The 20,044-nt window shown below is 36.5% G+C and overlaps 1 protein-coding gene across 1 annotated transcript in view; it reads left to right on the plus strand.

The window, feature by feature from the left end:
• LOC129222455 (RRP12-like protein) overlaps window positions 1–20,044 on the plus strand; it is a 181,859-nt gene that overhangs the window by 67,591 nt on the left and 94,224 nt on the right. The window contains exon 11 of the mRNA XM_054856970.1: window positions 12,121–12,182. Coding sequence (XP_054712945.1) covers window positions 12,121–12,182 — 62 coding nt within the window. The remainder of the gene's footprint in view (window positions 1–12,120; window positions 12,183–20,044) is intronic.

Here is a 20,044-nt window from a genome sequence, read left to right on the forward strand (position 1 = left end):
GGGTCTCAACCTCTTCCTTCTTGGCGAACGGTAGTCGTCTTGGATGCTGTTTAATAGGGGGGTGTTCTCCAGTGTAAATCCTATGCTGCGTTAAATTCGTACGGCCAACATCCTCCGATGTAGATGAAAACATGCTTGAAGTCATCTACCAATTGTTCCGCAGCAGTTCTTTGATCTTTCGATAACGGCGCACTCCCAATTAACTTCGATGTCAAGGACTCGGAAGACACAGTCTCGGGGGAATTGATTCTTCTAATGATGCAGTTTACTGGAGTACAAGTTGCCAACACTTCACCTTTTCGGATATTCCTTGGCCTTTCACTCACGTTGGCGACTCTCACAGGAATTACATCCTTAGAAAGGTCCACAAGCGTAGATGCTACCAGCACTCCTTTTAGGCTATTGCTTAGGTTAGGGCATTCAACGAGTCCAAATCGAAAACTATTGCTTTCTTCAAGGGAGCCAGGTATTAATGATTCTGACCTTGAGGGAATCGATAAATCTGTTTGGGCTATTATTTGATGAGCGGATTTTACATCACTTTCTGCAGGGAAAACGGCTATGTCTTCTCTCATCGAGTGCAGCTCATTAGTCTTGAAGTCGAGAGTGAAGTCATATTTCTTCAAAAAGTCCAATCCGAGAATGAAGGGGTCCGTGATATTAGCGACGAATGCCGTATGATGGTAGGTGGCATTTCCAAACACTATTCCCAGGTCCACTTTACCGTCAATCTCGATCTTGTCACCTGTCACAGTCTGGAGACTTACGCGTGGCGATGTCCACAGCAGTTTCAATCCAAATTCACGAGCCACATCTGTCCTAATGATTGTCACATTGGCTCCAGTGTCGACAATCAGTCTGCAGGGGTTCCCATTTACATGTGCGTAAATGAAAAGTCCATCACTGCCACTACTAGAAGAGGAAATCTGCAGAGCTCTAGTGGTGGTGATTTCCTTCCCTCGCGTAGCTTGGCGAGCCGGACAACTCCTTCGCAGGTGTCCTTCACTACCGCATTTCCAGCACTTCTGCTCTTGTTTCTTTTGGGCTGTTATGCTGCTCAGATGTCTTGTCAAGTCACCGAGTTGTCTCTCAAGTTCAGCGAGATGGGACGCCCTGGAATCTGACTCATCAGCTTCCTGAGTCCGGATTAGATGGCGATCCACACGGGTTGCTTCTTGGGCGGCCTCGTATCTCATCGCATACACAACGGCAGAATTCAGGTCTTTGACATCCGCCATCCGTAGAGCTTTCTGGATTTCCGGATCTCGAACCCCGTCGATGTAGTAGTTGAGTGCCAGGTTGTCTCGAACATCCGCAGGGCAGTCGTAAAAAGCAAGATGAGACAGTCTCTCGATGTCCGCCGCAAGCTCTTGCAGGGTTTCCCCAGTTTTCTGGAAACGGGACTTCAACTGGAGTCGGCTGAAATCTTTCTGGCACTTCTCACCGAAGCGAAGCTCCAACGCAGATGTGAGGGCGGCGAAATCCAGGCGCTGGCTGTCCGGAAGGGTCTGGAGAATGTCCGCTGCGTCACCTCTCAGGGATGCTGCAAGATGACAGGCCTTGGTAGCAGAGTCCCATCCGTTCGCTTCCGCCACTATCATGAATTGAGTTTTGTAAACCTGCCACGAAGTTTTCCCATCAAATGTGGCAAGTTTAATGGACGGTCGAGCAACCGATGTGGGAGCACCAAACTGTACAGACCTGCTTTCCGCGGTCGCCAATCTCCTTTCCACGTCCTTAAAGATCTCTTCTTTAAGTAGATGAAATCTTCTATCTTCATCTTCAAATTTATTTTCTACAGCATTGAATCGGCTTTCAACGGTATCAAATTTTTCTTCAATTGCATCAACTCGATGCTCTATGTCATTAAATTTATTTTCCATCACAGTCTTTACCGAAATAAGGTCGTTTTTAATTTCTTCTTGGTTAGACGTTAAGTCCTTTTTCAGCACCGTTAAATCGTTTTTTAACTGGTCTTGATTTGCTACCAAACTTTCGGTCAAGTCACTTTTCACAGCATTAATTGCTTCCAGAAGTTGTTTTAATTGGTCATCCATTGCGCGAGTAATCACCATAAAAACAAAGTCTATAAATTCAAAGTCTTTATGAAAAAATGTCCAAAGTCACACTTACTCCAAGAAAGTCCAGAAGAAGCCCCACGTTGGGCGCCAAATTGTAACGGATTCGGTGCGACTTCCACTTTCTTGAAATGAAAACACAGTTCTTGATAAAAACACAGGAAATTTATTTACACTATGTACAGGAAAGATCTTCAACAACTGCTAAATTATTCATCAGCAATTAAGCAATTATCACACAACACCGTAAACTCAACGTTTACACACGTATTTACTTCCAAATACGAAAACAACACAGCGAAATGCCTCGCTATAAACAGAGCAAAAATCTTCTCAGCTCGAAATATCAAGCGAAACTAACTGTTTATCCATCGCTAACGGCTTAAATACACCGAAAAGAATTTTCTCAAATATTCCACACGCTTCTCGAAATGCGTTGACCGTTATCAATGAAAAGAAAGAAAATAGGGGTCGTATACTTTAGCCGAATGAAAAAGGGGTTGTATATTCATTACGGGAAACTATTTACAGGTTACGTTCCTACAATATTTACTATTTACAGGATTTGTAACAATATAAACGAAGGAACTTTGGAAAGGGCAATATTCGTGCCGTTATATTTCTGCCAGTCGAAGCAGCGAAAAAATTTTGCTTTTGTCTCGGAGGATACGTGTAATAGGACAGAATGCCAGGTCACGGAGGCACTCCCAGTAGACAGACGATTTCACGCGGGGTATGGTGATCGGGCTGAGAAGGCAAGGGCAGGTTGGTCCTTTCGTCGTCACAGCTGATACCAACACGGATGTGTCCACGATGCATCGGCTGAGGCGAAGAGGTTGGAGCAAGGAAATATGACAAGTTTGAGGGGTGCAGATGCAGCCAGAGCGACGTCAACACGCGTGGATCGACGCATCTACCGACAGGCGGTGGCAGCCCTACCAGCCGCGCGTATCTCCATTCTGATGCGTGTGCAAGACACCCTGATCGACCAGAACCATTTCCCGTCGATTGCTTGCAAGTGGACCCCACTGTACAGGCATCAACGCTTGGAATGATGTTGGCTAGAGTGACTTGGATGACGGAATGGCGGAACGTCGTATTCTCAGACGAGTCACTCTTCTGTTTTTCCAGTGATAGTCACCGCATGCGAGTGTGGCGACGACGTGGAAACAGTTCTACTCTGGCAGCAACTGTGGAGCGCCCCACCGCTTGAAAACGCGGCATCATGATTTGGGGCGCTATTGCGTATGATACCACGTCACCTCCAATTCGTATTCAGGACACTATGACGGCCGAACGAAACGTGCAGAATATGTTGCGGCCGATGGCAATTCCTTACCTTCAGGGGGTGCCTCAATGCAGTTTTTCAGCAGGATAATGCTAGACCATACATTGCTCGCATCTCCCAACATTCTCTACAAGGTGTGAGGATGTTTCCGTAGCCACCGTACTCTCCTGATGTGTCATCAATCGGACACGAGTGTGATGTGATTAGTTTGTAAACCCTGTCCCTGTGTCGTTCGTGCGACGAACTTTGGAAAATGGTTGACAGGGAACGGAGAGTCATCCTTCTGGACACCATCCGCATTCTTATTAACTTTGTGCCTGGATGTATTTCTTCGTGCATCGCCGTTCGCGGTGGTCCTACATCCTAATACTGAGTCGACACCGTTCTCGTTCTGTAATCTGAATGTCGGTTCGAAATATAACGATCACTTTTTGTTTCTTGCTGATTCTGTCGTTTTGCCAAATTTCATCCCTTCCGGACCACTCCTTCTTGGTGTTGCATTTTCAATGCCGAGCAGTGTATATATGGATGCCTCGGTTTCCAATTCGATTAACTCCACTTTTTAAAAAATCATCATTTCTGCTTTAATAGTGCTTAAACAATGCTTAGAAAATTGAATTTATATTAAACTTTTGGTTCAGTTCATTCCTGATCCTGTAGTGTCAGAAAATATAACACGAGTGCCCATTGACTCCTATGGATAACACTATATGTTCTTCATCAATTTTCTCGACTTTTTGTTTTATGGAGTTTATCAGTTTGGCAAGTGGAGCATCCATATATTTATTGACTTAAAGCATTATTAATCAGTTAAACAAATTTTCTCAAAAATTGCAAGTTAAACTTTTCGGAGATTCTTTTAGAAAGGTTAGTTGTTCGGCTTGCACGTGAATAATTTTATTTCACTTACTTTTCTATACAAAGCTCCCAACATACCACTATAAGATCCGTCTGGTTGCAAAGACCCGAACTGATGGTCAGTTTGAGACTCAGTGAAGAATCTGCCAATAGAAACTAGACATTTCACACTGAAATTATTTGAAGAGAAAGCTATAATATCGTTATAATAACAATACCTCTGACCTTGAACGAATTCATTTTTAGCTTGGTGAAAAAGAGGAGGATTTGGAACAAAGCCAATATCTGTTAGTTGCCAAGCACCCCAGAGCTCCTCACCCCTATTTTAATGAATGGAATTGTTTAATCTCTCGTCTGCAGGAGTTCAAATTGTTAGAATCAAACTGTTTCGACTAAAACGTTCTTTTTAAAGTAAAAGTCATTAAAACTTTGATTGCCAACTACGAGATAAATCGTAACATGTAAGTTTGACTTGGTTGAGAGAATTATCTACGAGTTGCCTCGTCGTTGCTTTATGTGCCATTTTCATACAGATGTGAATGCGTAAGCATAAACATAAACTGTAAGGCTTAGCCAACAAAATCGTATTTGATTGCTGATGAATCTATAGTTTTCTCCTTGAAAGTTTTTCAAAGAAGTCAAAAGCCGAATTCAATTTTACTCTAGACGTTCGATCGTTTCGTACATTAAACCTATTTGTATTGAATGCGTATAAATTAAACGATTTAGTACATACTGTTCACCTCTGACAAGTTGAGCTACGGCCTTGTGAGCAAGTCCATTTCTTTCAAGGGAGAGCAATGAGTAAGAAGAGGAATTGTTAGGCGCAGAGTTGGGCTGCCATTGCAACCCTTTTTTGGCGAGAAATTCCTGTACCGCTTGCTACTTCTTACCTGAATTTTTTGTTCGCCAAATATAATACAGCAAACTTAATCCGCAAGTTCTTACGCAGTTTTTCCTCACCCCTATTTCAACAAATGGAACTGTTTAATCGGTCGAGCAGCGGAGCTAAACTTGACAGAGGCGAACAGTAAAATGCCTATTAAACATATCTGACTTCCGCGAAGTTATTAGTTAATCAAAGTTAATCACTGGTGCTTTGATTTTTTGTTCAAATTTATGTCTATATATATCATGTATGTATACATAAATTTACAATTATGTAATAATTGTAATTTTGTATTGTTAATTGTATATTTATGTAATAATTGTACATAAATATACAATTTCTCTTTTATAATGCATTGCATTTTTTGCACTTTGTTTATTATTTTCATTGTTTATATATGCAGGGTGTCCAGCAAAGGACTCCCTGGTTTCAAAATTAAATATCTCGGAAACAAAGGGCGATATTGGAATAGAATAAACGGCATGTTTACTGTGAAACCCATAAAAATCATATACAGGAACTTGTAAATTAGTTTTAAAAACTGCCAACAGGTGGTGCTGCGCAATGTAATTGCACTAGGAGTCTCTATAAAAAGTGCTGCAAAGAGGTTAGTTGTTTCAGCAGTAGTTTAGTCTCTCAGATATGCTTACATATACGATAGAAATTATCGTCCAACCTCTTCGCAGCACTATTTATGGAGAATTCTATAGCAATAACAGCGTGCAGCGCCACCTGTTGGACCTTTTTAAAACTAATTTATAAGTTCCTGTATATGATTTTTATGGGTTTCACAATTAACATACCGTTTATTTTATTTCAATATCGTCCTTTGTTTTCGAGATATTTAATTTTGAAACCAGGGAGTCCTTTGCTGGATACCCTGTATGTATATATGGCTAGAGTTATACGGATTGACTACAGGGCGGCCAGAAAAAGTGTTTGGCGTAGGAACTCTCGCTGTCTTAATCGAGCCCTGAGTCAACCTGTTAAGCAGTGGTGGCCAAATTTCTTTTACCCGAGGGCCTTACTCCATACTAAGATGCACCACGGTGGCCAGAACACATTTCCATTTTGAACACAAAGTTTCCTAGACAACATGGAAGAGCACGAAAACAAAAATAAAAATTACAAACCAAAAATAGTTCTCATTACTGCATGTTTCTTTTATTAATACGAAGTTTCCATGTCTTTTTTAAAAACCAAATTAGGTGACAATTTGGCTTCAAACTAGCCACAATCATTCGTAATACCGAATAAAGATGATCGGTTGCCCGATATGGGCCGCGGGCCGTAAATTGAGCAACCGCTAGTGCTAGGAACTTTGTGCTCTTGTTTTTGCATTTCAAAATTTTCAAACAAGTCAAACTTTTGAAAAAGACAATTTGTAAAATTGCAACCTCGTTTATCCGTACTAACTGGGACCAAAAGCAAAACGGATAATCGAAAATCTGGATAATCCGGATAGTATGGCAATAAGCAAAGCAAATCCTTAAGGGGTTTTTTACGGTATTTCTGACATTTATGCAGAGTCCATAATGTGATCTTTTTTTGCCATAACTTTTTAATTTACTGTTTAATTAGCATATTTTTATTTTGAGCTTTTCTTACCAACACACCAATTCAAACTAAAACAATTTGCAAATCAAACAGTAAATCAAAAAATTATGGCAGAAAACAACGCGGACTCTACATAAATGTCAAAAAAAAAAAACAAAAAAACCGTGAAATGACCCTTAAATAAGCGCACTTACCGTTCATAACGACAAAAATTTATATTTTTGTAACAAACTTATTTATAATGGAGTTGTTTCCTTTAGTCAAAAGTACTATTTTTAGTCACTGAAATCGATAGAATTTAAGCAAACAAAATAACATGGAGCGAGAGAGTACTTTCACTATCCCAACAGTTATTTTTCAATCAACTTTTTTAAAATTCCGATTTTTCAAACAAGGCGAGGTCTTGATGACGTCACAAATGATGCACTTTGGCGCATTTGTCTAACCCATAGACTAATAATAAGAGTAGACCGTCTTATACATATAAAATCTGAGTATCTATCTATCTATCTATCTATCTATGTCCAAGCTTCTTCTCCCGAACGACAGTGAACTGACCATCGAACCAGGTATCGATGGATTCGTAATCTTCCCGTCTTCATGTTTGGCTATTTAACATAATCCTCCGATAATAATTAGCGGAGATATCAATTAAAAACTATTAATTATGACTCTTTGATTTCAAAATCAAATCCCTATTTTTCGAAGGCTTTCCTCCATTCAAATTATTATTCAGTGCTTCAACTCAACTTTCCGGATGAACGCTTTTATTAAAATTTACAGCGTGAAGAAAATCATTGAAAAGAAACATCTGTTGCAATTTTTTTTCTCGAATATAAAGAAATAAAATTAGGCTTTTGTTTTAAGGCTTTTCCTGTAATCAGGGTGTTTAAGTTGTTTACTTTTCGATTATTTTGCCGTAATCTGCAGCAAAATTTTGCTGTTTTTTTTTTGTTCAAGCCTGATTGTTAAATACGCGTCACATGACATAACTTTCATTTTCGAGGAGGACCGTGCACGTCGTAAAGTAAATGAGTGATTTACAAGTTATTTGAGTTCTTTGAGGGTTTGTACCTGGAAAACGGATTGATGTAATTCTTGTACGACCATGTGGATAGAATCCATCCAAATATTTATCTGAGTGGTATGTTGCATTAATAAACACCCGGGCAACGCCGGGTAGTAGACTATTTTATGTAAAAAGCGGATTGTTATTGTGCATAAATATTTCCGATATAGTCTATCAGATGTAATTCAGTTTAACGTGAGTAAAGATTATAGTTGATAATGCATATATTTTCCCCTTTTGTGCTGACTGAAAATGTACTCATAACTTGTATCATTGATAACGATTATTAACGTTGATGAGGTGTTTTGGCAAAAATATGTTTTACTGGTGTTTTGCAAACCTTGCTTTACGCGCATTTATTTATTCCTTAACGCGTTAGAAACTAGTGTCAGTGTACTACAAAAGCATCAACTGGACTGCTCTTACATTTTTTAAGGTAGCCCGTGCAACGCCGGGCACGCAGCTAGTAGACTAATAATAAGAGTAGACCGAGCTTTTTCATTCTTGCTGATGAAGAAAATTGGTTCATAGATGTATCACGTGACTAGTGGAAGGGCTTGGCGAAGACTTTGGCAGCATGGTTGCTAGATTGCAGCATTATCTATAGTTTGACACTCGACGTGTATTTTAAGACAATGTGTTTTCATTAAAAAAAAATTTCCAAGTGCAGAGATTGAACTGTTTTTTTTTTTTTTTAGTTATGCATTATTTTGACACTAGTAATAGTTTTTGGTCACAGTTTTCAGTAACTTTTATTTCATTCGGAACTACTACGTCAGCGTTGGCGTAAACGTAATGGCGTAAACGTTTTGCGTTAACGCAAAAATGTACTAATCGGTATCTTAAATTGAAATTGTAGGTAAAAATCTTACCGTTTGCCGATTCGTTTTGGACGCTTGAATATTTAATTGCTTAGAGAGTTATTGAAATTGACTAAAGAAAATGCACAATACTATCTAAACGAAAAACTCACTATATTAACAAAATATTTACAACTTAGAATAACAAATTTACAAATCGGACTCCATAAAAGATCATTCTTCTGTGTTCCATCAATTTTATTTATTTTATTTCGATCGTCTGCTACGATCAACGCCCGCTGTTGCTAGGATATCCACCAGTCACATGGTTTGGTTTATGAGCAGCAAAAGGGTTGCCATAGCTCGGTCTATTCTTATTATTAGTCTATGGTCTAACCTGTTTACACATTGTGAAAATCAAGAAACGAATTAAATATTGCGCTCTACGCTTGCTATCAACCATATCGTTGCCATTACACGTGAGTAAAGATGCGAACTAAATATTGTAGTCTGAGAATGGTAGCACTAAGGCCCCTATATATACGAGCCGACGCATCAGCTTAAGTTCAGCCATTTTGGATCGGAGCGCGTGTTTGAGCGGTTGTCTTATCTGGCAAGTTATCGCGTTTGGTGATTTCTCACTGCAAGCACTTATTAAGAGCACGTGAATTATTTAGTAAATGAAGTATTATTTTCGGCAAATTTGGCGAAATCCGAAACTTTGCTATGGTAACCCTAGAAGCGCAACAATGAAAAATCCGATCCAAAATGGCTAAACTTCAGCTGATGCGTCGTCCAATCTATATAGCGGCTCTAGGTAACACTGAATGGCATTTCATCACTTGTGATGTCATCGGCAGAAACGTAAACAATGAAAGCGCAACTTTATATTTTTTTTATTTATATTTTTTATACAACTTTATATTTTTTATTTTTTATTTTTTTAATATTAAACTTAGTCAAATTATTTTTTAAATGGTCAGATCCTATCGTTTAGAGCATGCTCTTCCGGAAAAAAAATATTTTAAAATTTTGGAAACGACCCCATTGTTTACAAGATAGTAATAAATATTAAAAACAGTTTTTCACATTTCTTAACAAAGAAATGGTCCACTGTCTTCTGGTTTAAATAAGCGTGGTTTTCAAAGACGGATACAAGGGAGGGGGGCGATGGGGGCGTTCCCTTAAGGGTCCCTAAACAGCATTTTTTCAGAACTGAGGTCTTAAAACCATGTAGACCATCTTTTATATGACAAAAGATATCGGGTTCTATTCTCTCTCCCGGAAACTTTTTGGAATCGAAGTTTCAAAAAGAGAATTTTAGACGACCTTTGGTGATGTTGGGAGAAGGAGTTTTGAGGCCTTCCCCGGGCATTTTTCAAAATTTAAGTCTTAAAAACGCGATTGTAGACATCTCGGTAAGTGAGTGTTAGAGAAAAGAATGGGTTCAGTGACTTTCCTCGGGTAAGTTTTGGAACCTTAAGTTCCAAAAAGCGCAATATCAGACGACTTTTCAATGATGTTAGGGAGGGGAGAGGAGGAGTTTCGAAACATTCTTCCGGAAATTTCACGAAATTATGTCCCTAAAACGCAATTTTAGAACACCTTTATCAACGGAAAAGGCAAAATTAAAGATTCGAAGATCTCCAAGGCTAAATCTCTACATTGTTTTAAATAAATATTATGTACCCCCCCCCCCCCCCCCTCCAGCAGGTGTAAATCAGATTCGTAGTAAAAGGTCAGGTAAAAAAAAAAAAAAATCGCCCCCTCCTTGAACAATTTCTGGATCCGCCCTTGGTGGTTTTTGAATAAAGCAAGATCAATCTAACGCTTCATCACTGTAATTCAGCTGCAGTGATGTTTGTTAAATTACCTAATTACCATAATTTATTGTACAACCTATATAGGAGCTTTACATTTAATCAAAATAAAAAGCAAATGTCCAGCATACTCAGAATTTAAAATAATCTATAAACGTAATTTTTTTTAAAGCTACAAATTTACTCTGGATGGTCATTCCAAGCTCGTCAACTTGTAAGATCGAAATTCTCGCTCACGTGATCGGTTGCGACATTCCTACGTCACAACCGATCACGTGAGCGAGAATCTCGATCTCGCAAGCAACGAGCTTGGAATGACCGCCCCTGGATTATCCGGAGAGTCGAATAAACAAGATTCTCTTATAAATTAATAATATTACGTTTAAAAACTTTTACTTGTAATTTAGTGATTCACTCAGTGCATCATAGATGTCTTTCAAGACTCCGCGTAGAACAGTTTTATTTTCATAAGTGGTTTCTTTTGCCCACGGCGGCCACTGTAAATTAAAAACAATGAATAATACAGATAGAATTCATTAATAAAAGCAAAATCATGAAGTGACTGCTAAATCACAAATTTCATTCATTAAATACACTGAAAGTACTTTCCGTTCTCGAAAGCGAAGACTACCACACACGACAGATTCCATTTCAGAAAGGGGCGATAGGTTGAAGATGGGCACTTGCCGCTCGCATTTGCTGTGTTTGAACACGTTATTTTTGCACTTTTTTTACTTCCAGGTTTCCCACCCTATTATGATAAAATCACAGCAGATCTGACGCATGCGCTAATTGGCGCTAAGTCTCGGCTTAGGAAAATGAACAGTAACATTCACAATGATGAAAATACTCGTGATTGAGAGTGTTTCAATGAGCACACGTGTCTAAAGTAACTTTGTTATGCTTATTAAAAATCTTTTACATACTCTTTTTCACAAAGCGAAATTTTGACATGCTCTAGGGGTCTTGACTCGCATCCTTCCTCTAAGTCAAGAATCTACTGCCCTTTGAACCAATAACCCGACTGTAGTGTTGTATCATTTTTTTACTTCCTTTTACAAAAAAAGAAATATTGTATTTGCGAAAAAATTTTCACTCAAAATTCGGCCTTAATTTCTATTTTGCTCACCCCCGAACTAATATTGAGTTTTTTTTTCAACCCGACGACACGCGAATAAGTGCCTAAGAACGTATAAACATTCAAAATATCCATTTTGACATTTCCCGAGTAAATTACAACGACTTTTCTCGTAACGTCCGTATGAACGTATGTAAGTATGTGCGTATATGCGGATGTGCGTATGTATGTCGCATAACTCAAGAACGGTATGTCCTAGAAAGTTGAAATTTGGTACGTAGACTCCTAGTGTGGTCTAGTTGTGCACCTCCCCTTTTGGTTGCTTTCGGGTGTTTTTAAGGCGGTCTTTTGCCCCTTTTTGGGGGGAATTCATTGTTAATTTCGATGTATACTCAAGTGGTGTAATAATTTGGCGGACACTTGGCGATATATCGCCAGTCTTTTGGTCGCCAAGTTTGTCACCAACTTGGCGACAAAATTGGCGATTTTTTTTTAAATTTTAAATCTGGTTTCAATTTGGCCACTGGTGGTGATATTTAGAGAGTAAACTATTGAATTACATTAAAATTGCCAATAATGGGAAAATGACATTAAAATTGGAGTAAAAGAAAGTCATGTGATGCACACATCAGCTCGTTTATTTTTACTCTACATTCATTTGCTTTTATTATCCCTTGTTTTAGATATGGCAAGAGTATACAAAAGGGACGTTGGCAGTATACCTTATAGCAACTACTCCAATGAGGTGATGCAAGAGTGTCATGAAGAGGATAGAAGTATTACTCCGGAGGTTTCCAAAATTTTTGTTTCCCGTTGTTTCCCCGTTGTTTCAAACAAAAGTTGTTCTGCCTCCCCTTCCCCTTTAATTTCGTAAATCTGATTTCATGAATCTCTCTTAGTAGTGCACTTTATTTAATGAGTTTGAAAACCAAAACCATATATTATACAAAGTAATTTTTATGCACCAAAACATATTTAGTTATTGTATTGTAATGGAGTGTTGATTGGTGAATTCCAGCGGTAACGGAAGGACAGTTTTATAAAAATATCGTTGCATTTCTGCCTGTGAGCATATTGTTACGAGTCCCGTGCAACTTCAAACTTTCTTTGAATGACTACAAAGTTCTTGAGAAAAACCACAGGAGATTTATTTACAACTATGTACAAGAAATATCGAAATTCGCTTTAAATATTTTAATGATTTTAATCCATGTTTGAAAGACTTGCTGGTGGACCCACCCCATTGCAATTTATACTCCTTCCTCCAGGAGATTGGATTCTCCTTTTTAATTTAGTGTTCGTCTTACCATTATGTGATTTCGTCGCTTCCTTATTTTTCAAGATATTGTCTCAACCATTTTTCCTTATACACTGTCAAAAATGAAACGCTCAATTTTGACGATTCGGCAATCCTCGAGCACTATTTCGTTATTTTCTACGATCTTTTCGTCACCGAATCACGTGATATTTGACGAAACCAGAAATCTCAAATTTTTCACGAAATAATTTCGTCCCGATTTCGTCACATTGCAGTGCATTCTGGGAGTTTTCGTTTCAGTCTTGTACTTGCTCGTTAAAATATTTTACGGCAGTTATTCTAAAGGACTCATGAAAAAGGTTAGTATTTATTAAAATTTGTATGTGCAATGTGCCTTCTTTTATGTTTTGTTACATTTTTGTTTAGTGTTGTGTTTATTGTTGGATTTAAAACACATTAAAATTGAAAACGACCTGTTCGATTTGGTTTGGAATTCTGTATAAACTAACTTTGAGTCACCTCCACGTTAGGCTTAACTAGCGTTATTTTTTATTTGCAAATGAAAATGTGTGTTTGTTGACATTTGTTTCCGAAAACGTACTTCCTTTATTTCCCCGGTTAGACAATTGACAAAGATGATCAAAGCATTTTTACGAATTTAAACTTACATAAAAAATTCCACCGTCGCTACAGCAACGCAGATAATAAATACAGAGCCTTGATAAATAGCATAGAACTTTGAAGCTTTTAATTTCAACGTTGTATATGTTTCATGGTTATGTGTTTTCATTCTTCTTCATGAATTTTACTAATATAATGCTGGTGAACGAAGTGTTTTTGTTTAATAATTCAAAATTTTTTTCCGCTGCAATTTTTATTTTCTTAAAAAATATTCCACCCCCCCCCCCCACCTCCTCTCTAAGTATTGGTATTTTTTCTTCTTCTACTCTACATGTAATATTTTATTCAATACAATAATAATTTATACAGTAGCTCTCTCACAAAAGTGTACGTAATACTTATCATTTTCAATGAAATATTGCACTACCCATTAGGTAAGATTAATATTTTGAAATGGGTAAACAATAGATCTTCTATAGTTAATTCTTAACAAAACTACATGAAATATTTTAATAGCAAAATGAAATATGATTTTGAAGAAATTAATAATCAGAAAGTATTAAGAACTTTATCTCACAAAAGTGTTCATAAAAATATTTTTTAATAATTGCTTAGCAACCTTTTAAACAAGCCCACAAAAATCGAGGAAAAAAAGCGCTTAATGCAATTAAAAATAAATGCAAACTGGCTATCAGCTTACGGTTCGGAAATGATACCCCCCCCCCCTTTTTTTTGTTAGGCTCGTTGACCGGACTTATTAAAGTCGCACCCCATGTTGTTTATGTAATGTCATCCCCTTCTGCAGCTGTCTCTTGTTTATGTTATATCAATACTTCACGATTTGTTGAGTCTGTTTCTTTCTTTTTTTCTTTTGAGTGGTTTTACTTGCAAAATAAAACATGAAGTAAAGTAAGTATTAATTTAAAACAAAGCATTTTAAGTTACAAAGAAAATATTAATTTCTATAAAGAACTATATCTGTGCTTTGCAGCTAAGTATTTTCAATATTTTTTCAATTTTTCCCAAATTTAAAATAAATTATTGAAGGTAACCTTGATTTAAAAAAAAAAGGTAAGTTAGCAGCATGTTTGAAAATAATAACAATTATAAAGCGTTCTTTGTTGTTTATTTTCACATTTAGTACTCTAAATTCTATGTTAATTTGTGTTACCTGATTTGTGATAATTATGAATTTTTCCATTATACATAGTTTCTACAGCTAAAATAAATACAGCATTAATTTTATTGCCATATTTGCTGCCTCAAGGAATTATCAGCAAAATAAAGGGAATTCTCTTCAGAAGCATTTCATAGATGAACTACTAGTAAGTCCAAATTTAAGTTAGAGCAATGGTTTTTGCTGCAGACAAAGTAAAATGTCTATGTAAAATTTCAATTGAAAAATTGAAAGGAAAATAAAAAGTATATGATAAAAACTAGTAAACTTTTCTCGATACGCTAGTCACTATTTTCATTACATACCTTTGAATCTCTTACTTGCAATTCTGTCTTAGCGTTGGCCATGGTTGCATTAATGCTTTTGGAGCTATCTTAGTAAATCAGTAAAGTTCTAATCAATTATGTTATATAAAGGTACCTAATTTCCCTTGAAGTTCCAGACAGGTAAATATGAAGTATGTACCAAAGTACTTCAAAGTATAAAGTGTACTGCATGCAATAATACACTTCCTGTATCAAACATAAATTTTGCCAAACAAGCATTCTATATAGAAGCAAAATTAATAAGACAAAAAATCGATTGAAAAAAGAAAAAGGTAAGCTTTTTTTCAAGATTATCTAATTTCATTTTCTGTATCTAATTTTCGAACAAAGATATACAAACTTAAAGCTGTACATTTTATTGCACTATTTCTTTAAAATTTATGGTATTAGTTTTAAAAAAATCTTTTTTTTTTCTGGAATTTTTTATGCGATGCAATGAAGAAGTAAATCCCCAGCAATTTTCTCTTGAGCAAATATTGATGTAACTCTGCATAAAAGTAACCTATGTCTTATTCTTCCAGAACCCAATGTCTGCTGAGGAAGTAGCACTTCTATATTCCCAGTAGGACTGGACGATGTAGGAATTTTTACATCGTGATGCATCGCCAAACTTACATCGCGAGTAGTTGAAGCAGTTTGAATTATTCTTCCCGCTATAGGTGGCAAACCCCCGATTAGGGGAGTTTTCCTTGCAAAAATCGAAGCTTTTGTCAGAATTTTCCCAAATTTGGCACGAAAACTACCCTATGGGAATTCACAAACATCAAAGGACAAATGTACCAAACTTGGAATAGATCCGACCAAAACCCACGCGGGGGATTCCCCATGCATAGCGGGACTAAAATGGGGGAACTCTCGAGCATCAAAGGAATTCTGTGCCAAATTGTTAAAAGATCTTATAAAAACTGGTTTTTGAAAAAAAAAAAAAAAAAGACCCCAATAGCTGGACGAAAACTCCCCAATGAGAATTCCTGAGCATCAAAGAAGTTCTGTGCCAAATTCAGAAAAGATCCCACAAAAACTTGCTTTTTATAAGGAGAACCCCAATGGGGTTGCCCCCCCCCCCATAGAGGAAGGAAAACTAATCTGCTTGAATTCCCGAGCATCAAACGACCTCTGTGCCAAATTTAGAAGAAATCCGACAGAAATTGGTTTTTATAAGAATAACCCCAATGAGGGGTTGCCCCCCCCCCCCTCCCATAGAAGAACGAAAATTATCCTGCTTGAATTCCCGAGCATTAAAAGACTTCTATGTAAGATTTGGAAAAGATTCGACAAAAACGTGGTTTTTATAAGAAGCACTTCCAATGGGGTTCCCTCCCCCCCCCCCCCCGCAATAGAGGGACGATAACTACTTTTTGAATTCCCGAGCATCAAATGACCTCTGTGCCAAATTTAGAAGAAATCCGACAGAACTTGGTTTTTTGTAAGGAGAAACTCCATGGGCGTTGCCCCCCCCCCCCCCATGGAGGGACTAAAACCATTGTGTGTGCATTCCCGAGCACCAGAGGACCTCTGTGCCAAATTTGGAAAAATCAGACAAAAACTTGGCTTTTATAAGGAGATCCCCTATGAGGGTTGTTCCCCCCCCCCCCCCTCCATAGCGGGAAGGAAACTGCTCAATGAGTATTAATGAGCACCTCTGTGCCAAATATGGAAAAGATCCGGCAAAAAAAAGATTTTTTGCAGGAAAATCCCTCTTATGGGGTTTTAGTTAGATACCATGGGGAGTTTATGGGACCGGACTAACATGCGGGTTTCCGTTGTTTTTTTTTTTTTTTTTGCTTGGATAAAAAAAAAAAAAGCTTGGATGTAAGCAAACTTGTGGAGCACACCGATCTATCGGTTTAGAGGTTTTTAATTTAAACCGGTGTAATGATGTAGGGTGTACTGTACATCGGTATTTTACGATGCATCGATGCATCGTAAAGCCCTAATTCCCAGATATCATTTCACATTGTTCTTTAACTTGAATTTGCAATAATTATTTTTACATTTTAAAGAAATTGTCTGCTTGTATTTTTACATTAATAAAAAATTTTTTAACATCTTTTATGTGTCTCTTTTTTCAACAAATACTTGCCTTTTGCTTTAGGCGGGGGGGGGGGGGGAGTGCAGGCCAGTTATTTCGATTTTTTTTTCCAATTGTAGAAAAAGGTGTACACTCTTCAAAATTTTTATAGAGAACCAACTAAAACCACGGCCTTTCGTACGTAAAGAATAAAAGTTCAAAAATCAAGGGGGGGAGGAGAAATGTCAACCCCCATAAATACCCCCCCCCCCCCCCCGTAAATGACGGGCCTGTGAGTGTGACTATGCGCATCAAAGTGGGAAATTATGGTGGTAAGATTCTGAAGTAAAGATTTGACTAAATCTTATAAGATACAGTCGAACCTCGTTAAAACGAACTTTAATGGATCATTAAAATCGATTACTCTTAACAGAATTCGTCTTATCCGAAAAACAAAAAACAATGGGACAGAGAATACAAAAAAGTCCGTTTTAGAAGTAATTCTTTTTAATCGTGTTCGAATTAACGAGGTTCGTCAGTATCGTCAAAAAAAAAAAAAAAAAAAGAAAACTAATCAGCTCAAAAAAGAAAAAATAAAAATAAAAGAAATAAACTCAAAAAATTACGAAATTAACATGCTCAAATATGACGAAATTAATTTGACGAAACTAATACTCTCAAAACTACGAAAATGATTGTCGATTTGACAAAACTAGAATGAAGAAATATTTCGTTACATTTGACGAAATTCGCATCTTCAAACCAGAGACGAAAGCAGTTTCCTCAATTTGACGAAATGTTCGCTCGGAGCATATCCCTGGAAGCGATTTCGTCAGAAACGAAGAAAATTTCGTCGAATATGAAAGTCCATTTCTGAGAGTGTATGTCTTCAACGTTTATATGTTTTTTAGGCTGTCCTTTTTTAATACTAGTACTTGAATGTTTATTCTTTTGATTTCAGAATATACTTACTTTTACTTTTTTAACTTATTCTTAAATAAAAAATAAATATGTAACAAAAAATCGTTTGGCGCAGTATGGCCCTCAAGGGCTCTTGCGCCATAAAAACCAAACCAACCACCCAACCAAGAAATATCGTTAACAACTGCTAAATTAACCATAGCAATTAAGCAAATATCAATTGATACCGTAAACTAAACGGTTACACACGTATTTACATCAAAAAAAAAAACGCAAAAACACAGCGCAAAGGCTAATACACACTTCCAGCGGAACGGCTGAAAACGAGACTCCACACTTAGAAAGCAAAACTAACTCTCTCTTTCATTCACAAGACTCCCGGCGTTTTATACTTAGCAAAATAAGGTCCGGAAAATCCTACAATAATCTACCAATTTCTCATATTTTCTTTTTATTCAATTCCCGAATCTTATCATTCAGAAATGGGAGACCGTATACTTTATTCGAATGTAAGAAAATTGTATATTCATTACGAGAACTATTCACAGGTGACGTTACTAAGACAATTTTAGATGAAAGATAATGGAATAAACGCCAAGTTTAGCTAGATTACAACAAATTAATCATAAAAATAATTACTATTTACAGAATTTGTAACATTAACATATCAAAATACATATTTTTCAAAAACTGATGAATAGACTTTTATACGCATTATAGTAAGTTGCTAAAAAAGCTAAAGTCAAGAATTTTTTGTTAGTAACTTTTTTTTAATTAAATTTAAAAAACAGTAACGGAAGGACAATTTTGCGAGATGATTTTCACGCTATCATATTCTCCCCAAAAGCACAGCTAAATTATAAAAAGGAAAATTCTATAAAAATTAGAGCACATGTGGTAGTGTTCAATCATTACAATTTCACCTTTAGTTTAAATAATAATTTTTTTAAGCATATGAATTATGCCCTTGTTAAAGGTAATGGAAGGACAAGAAGTTCAAAACAATTAAACTTGGTAAATGTTAACTTACAAATTTTTATTCAGCTAATACAGAAGTCTGAAACAATGATGTCTAACGACTGAGCCAACTAACAATTCTGAATTCTTTAAATACTCAATAGTTTTATCATATTCCATAGAACATTTATCTTCTTTCTCAGCAAATACGAAGATCATTCCTAAATTATTACGTACTCTCAAACAATATACTTCTATTCCTTCATTTTCGATATGAAGTACCTGTGCAACTCTTTGTTAACTTCTTTCCCTTACATCTAACTAGCAAAACTTGTCCAAACGTTAATGAATCCTTAGGCATATTATTATGATTTGGTGTTTTTGATTCAGCAGTATCTTGTCATCATTTTTAACATTATTTATTGACTTTCAAAGTCAATCTGTTGACTTTGAAGTGAAATCTCCTTCAATTTGTTGATGTGCTTACAATATTCAATAACATAACTTGTTACAGGATTCAAATAGCGCATATTTTGTGTGTCAGGATGAGAATGGATATTTTTGGGTCCTTTTTTCTAAATCTTTTTGAAAGTTGATCTATGAATTTACTGATCTCTTTCGCCGTACGTTTAATGGTTAAATCAATGCTCTCAACACTCCTTTCCCGTGACTTGTGGTAACAAATCTGAAAGTAGTTTCTATATTGTATTGTTCCAATATAAATTTTAAGTTTTTAAGCAAACGTTTCTGCTTGAATTGGCTTGTCGTATCACAAACATGTCATACCAAAATGATTTCCACATGCTTAGGAATTTTTAGGTGTAGTTTTCATGAGAGAGAGAGAGAGAGATTTTCATTACATACAATAAAAGAAATAAAATCACGAAACAGTTTTTAAAAAAATTAAATAAAAGTAATTTTTTAAAAGAAACCACACAAAATTTTTGTACAAATGTTACTTATATATGTTTTAAATGTGACTACTAACTTTAAATAATAAATTGTTTTGTACTAGCATTCTAAAATTTTACTCTGTACCAGCTTATAGTTAAATGTCTTTACGTTACCGTATTTTTTGTCCTTCCGTAACCGTATTTTTGTCCATCCGTTACCATTAAAAATCATATAAATTAAATCTGTATTGAAATTCTACTTATTCCTCCTTGATAAAAGAGATAATTCTGCTTTGCATAAAAAAACATAAGCTTCTATACACAATAGGTTCTTTGTGAACTTAGTGATGGACCTATTTCATGGTTGAAAAAAAAAAAGAATTTTAAATTACTTACAAAATGTTTAACTAGACATTCAAAAGATAAAAGTTAACCTAAGTTTT

This window comes from Uloborus diversus, chromosome 5 (assembly GCF_026930045.1).
Source record: "Uloborus diversus isolate 005 chromosome 5, Udiv.v.3.1, whole genome shotgun sequence".
NCBI lineage: Eukaryota > Metazoa > Arthropoda > Arachnida > Araneae > Uloboridae > Uloborus > Uloborus diversus.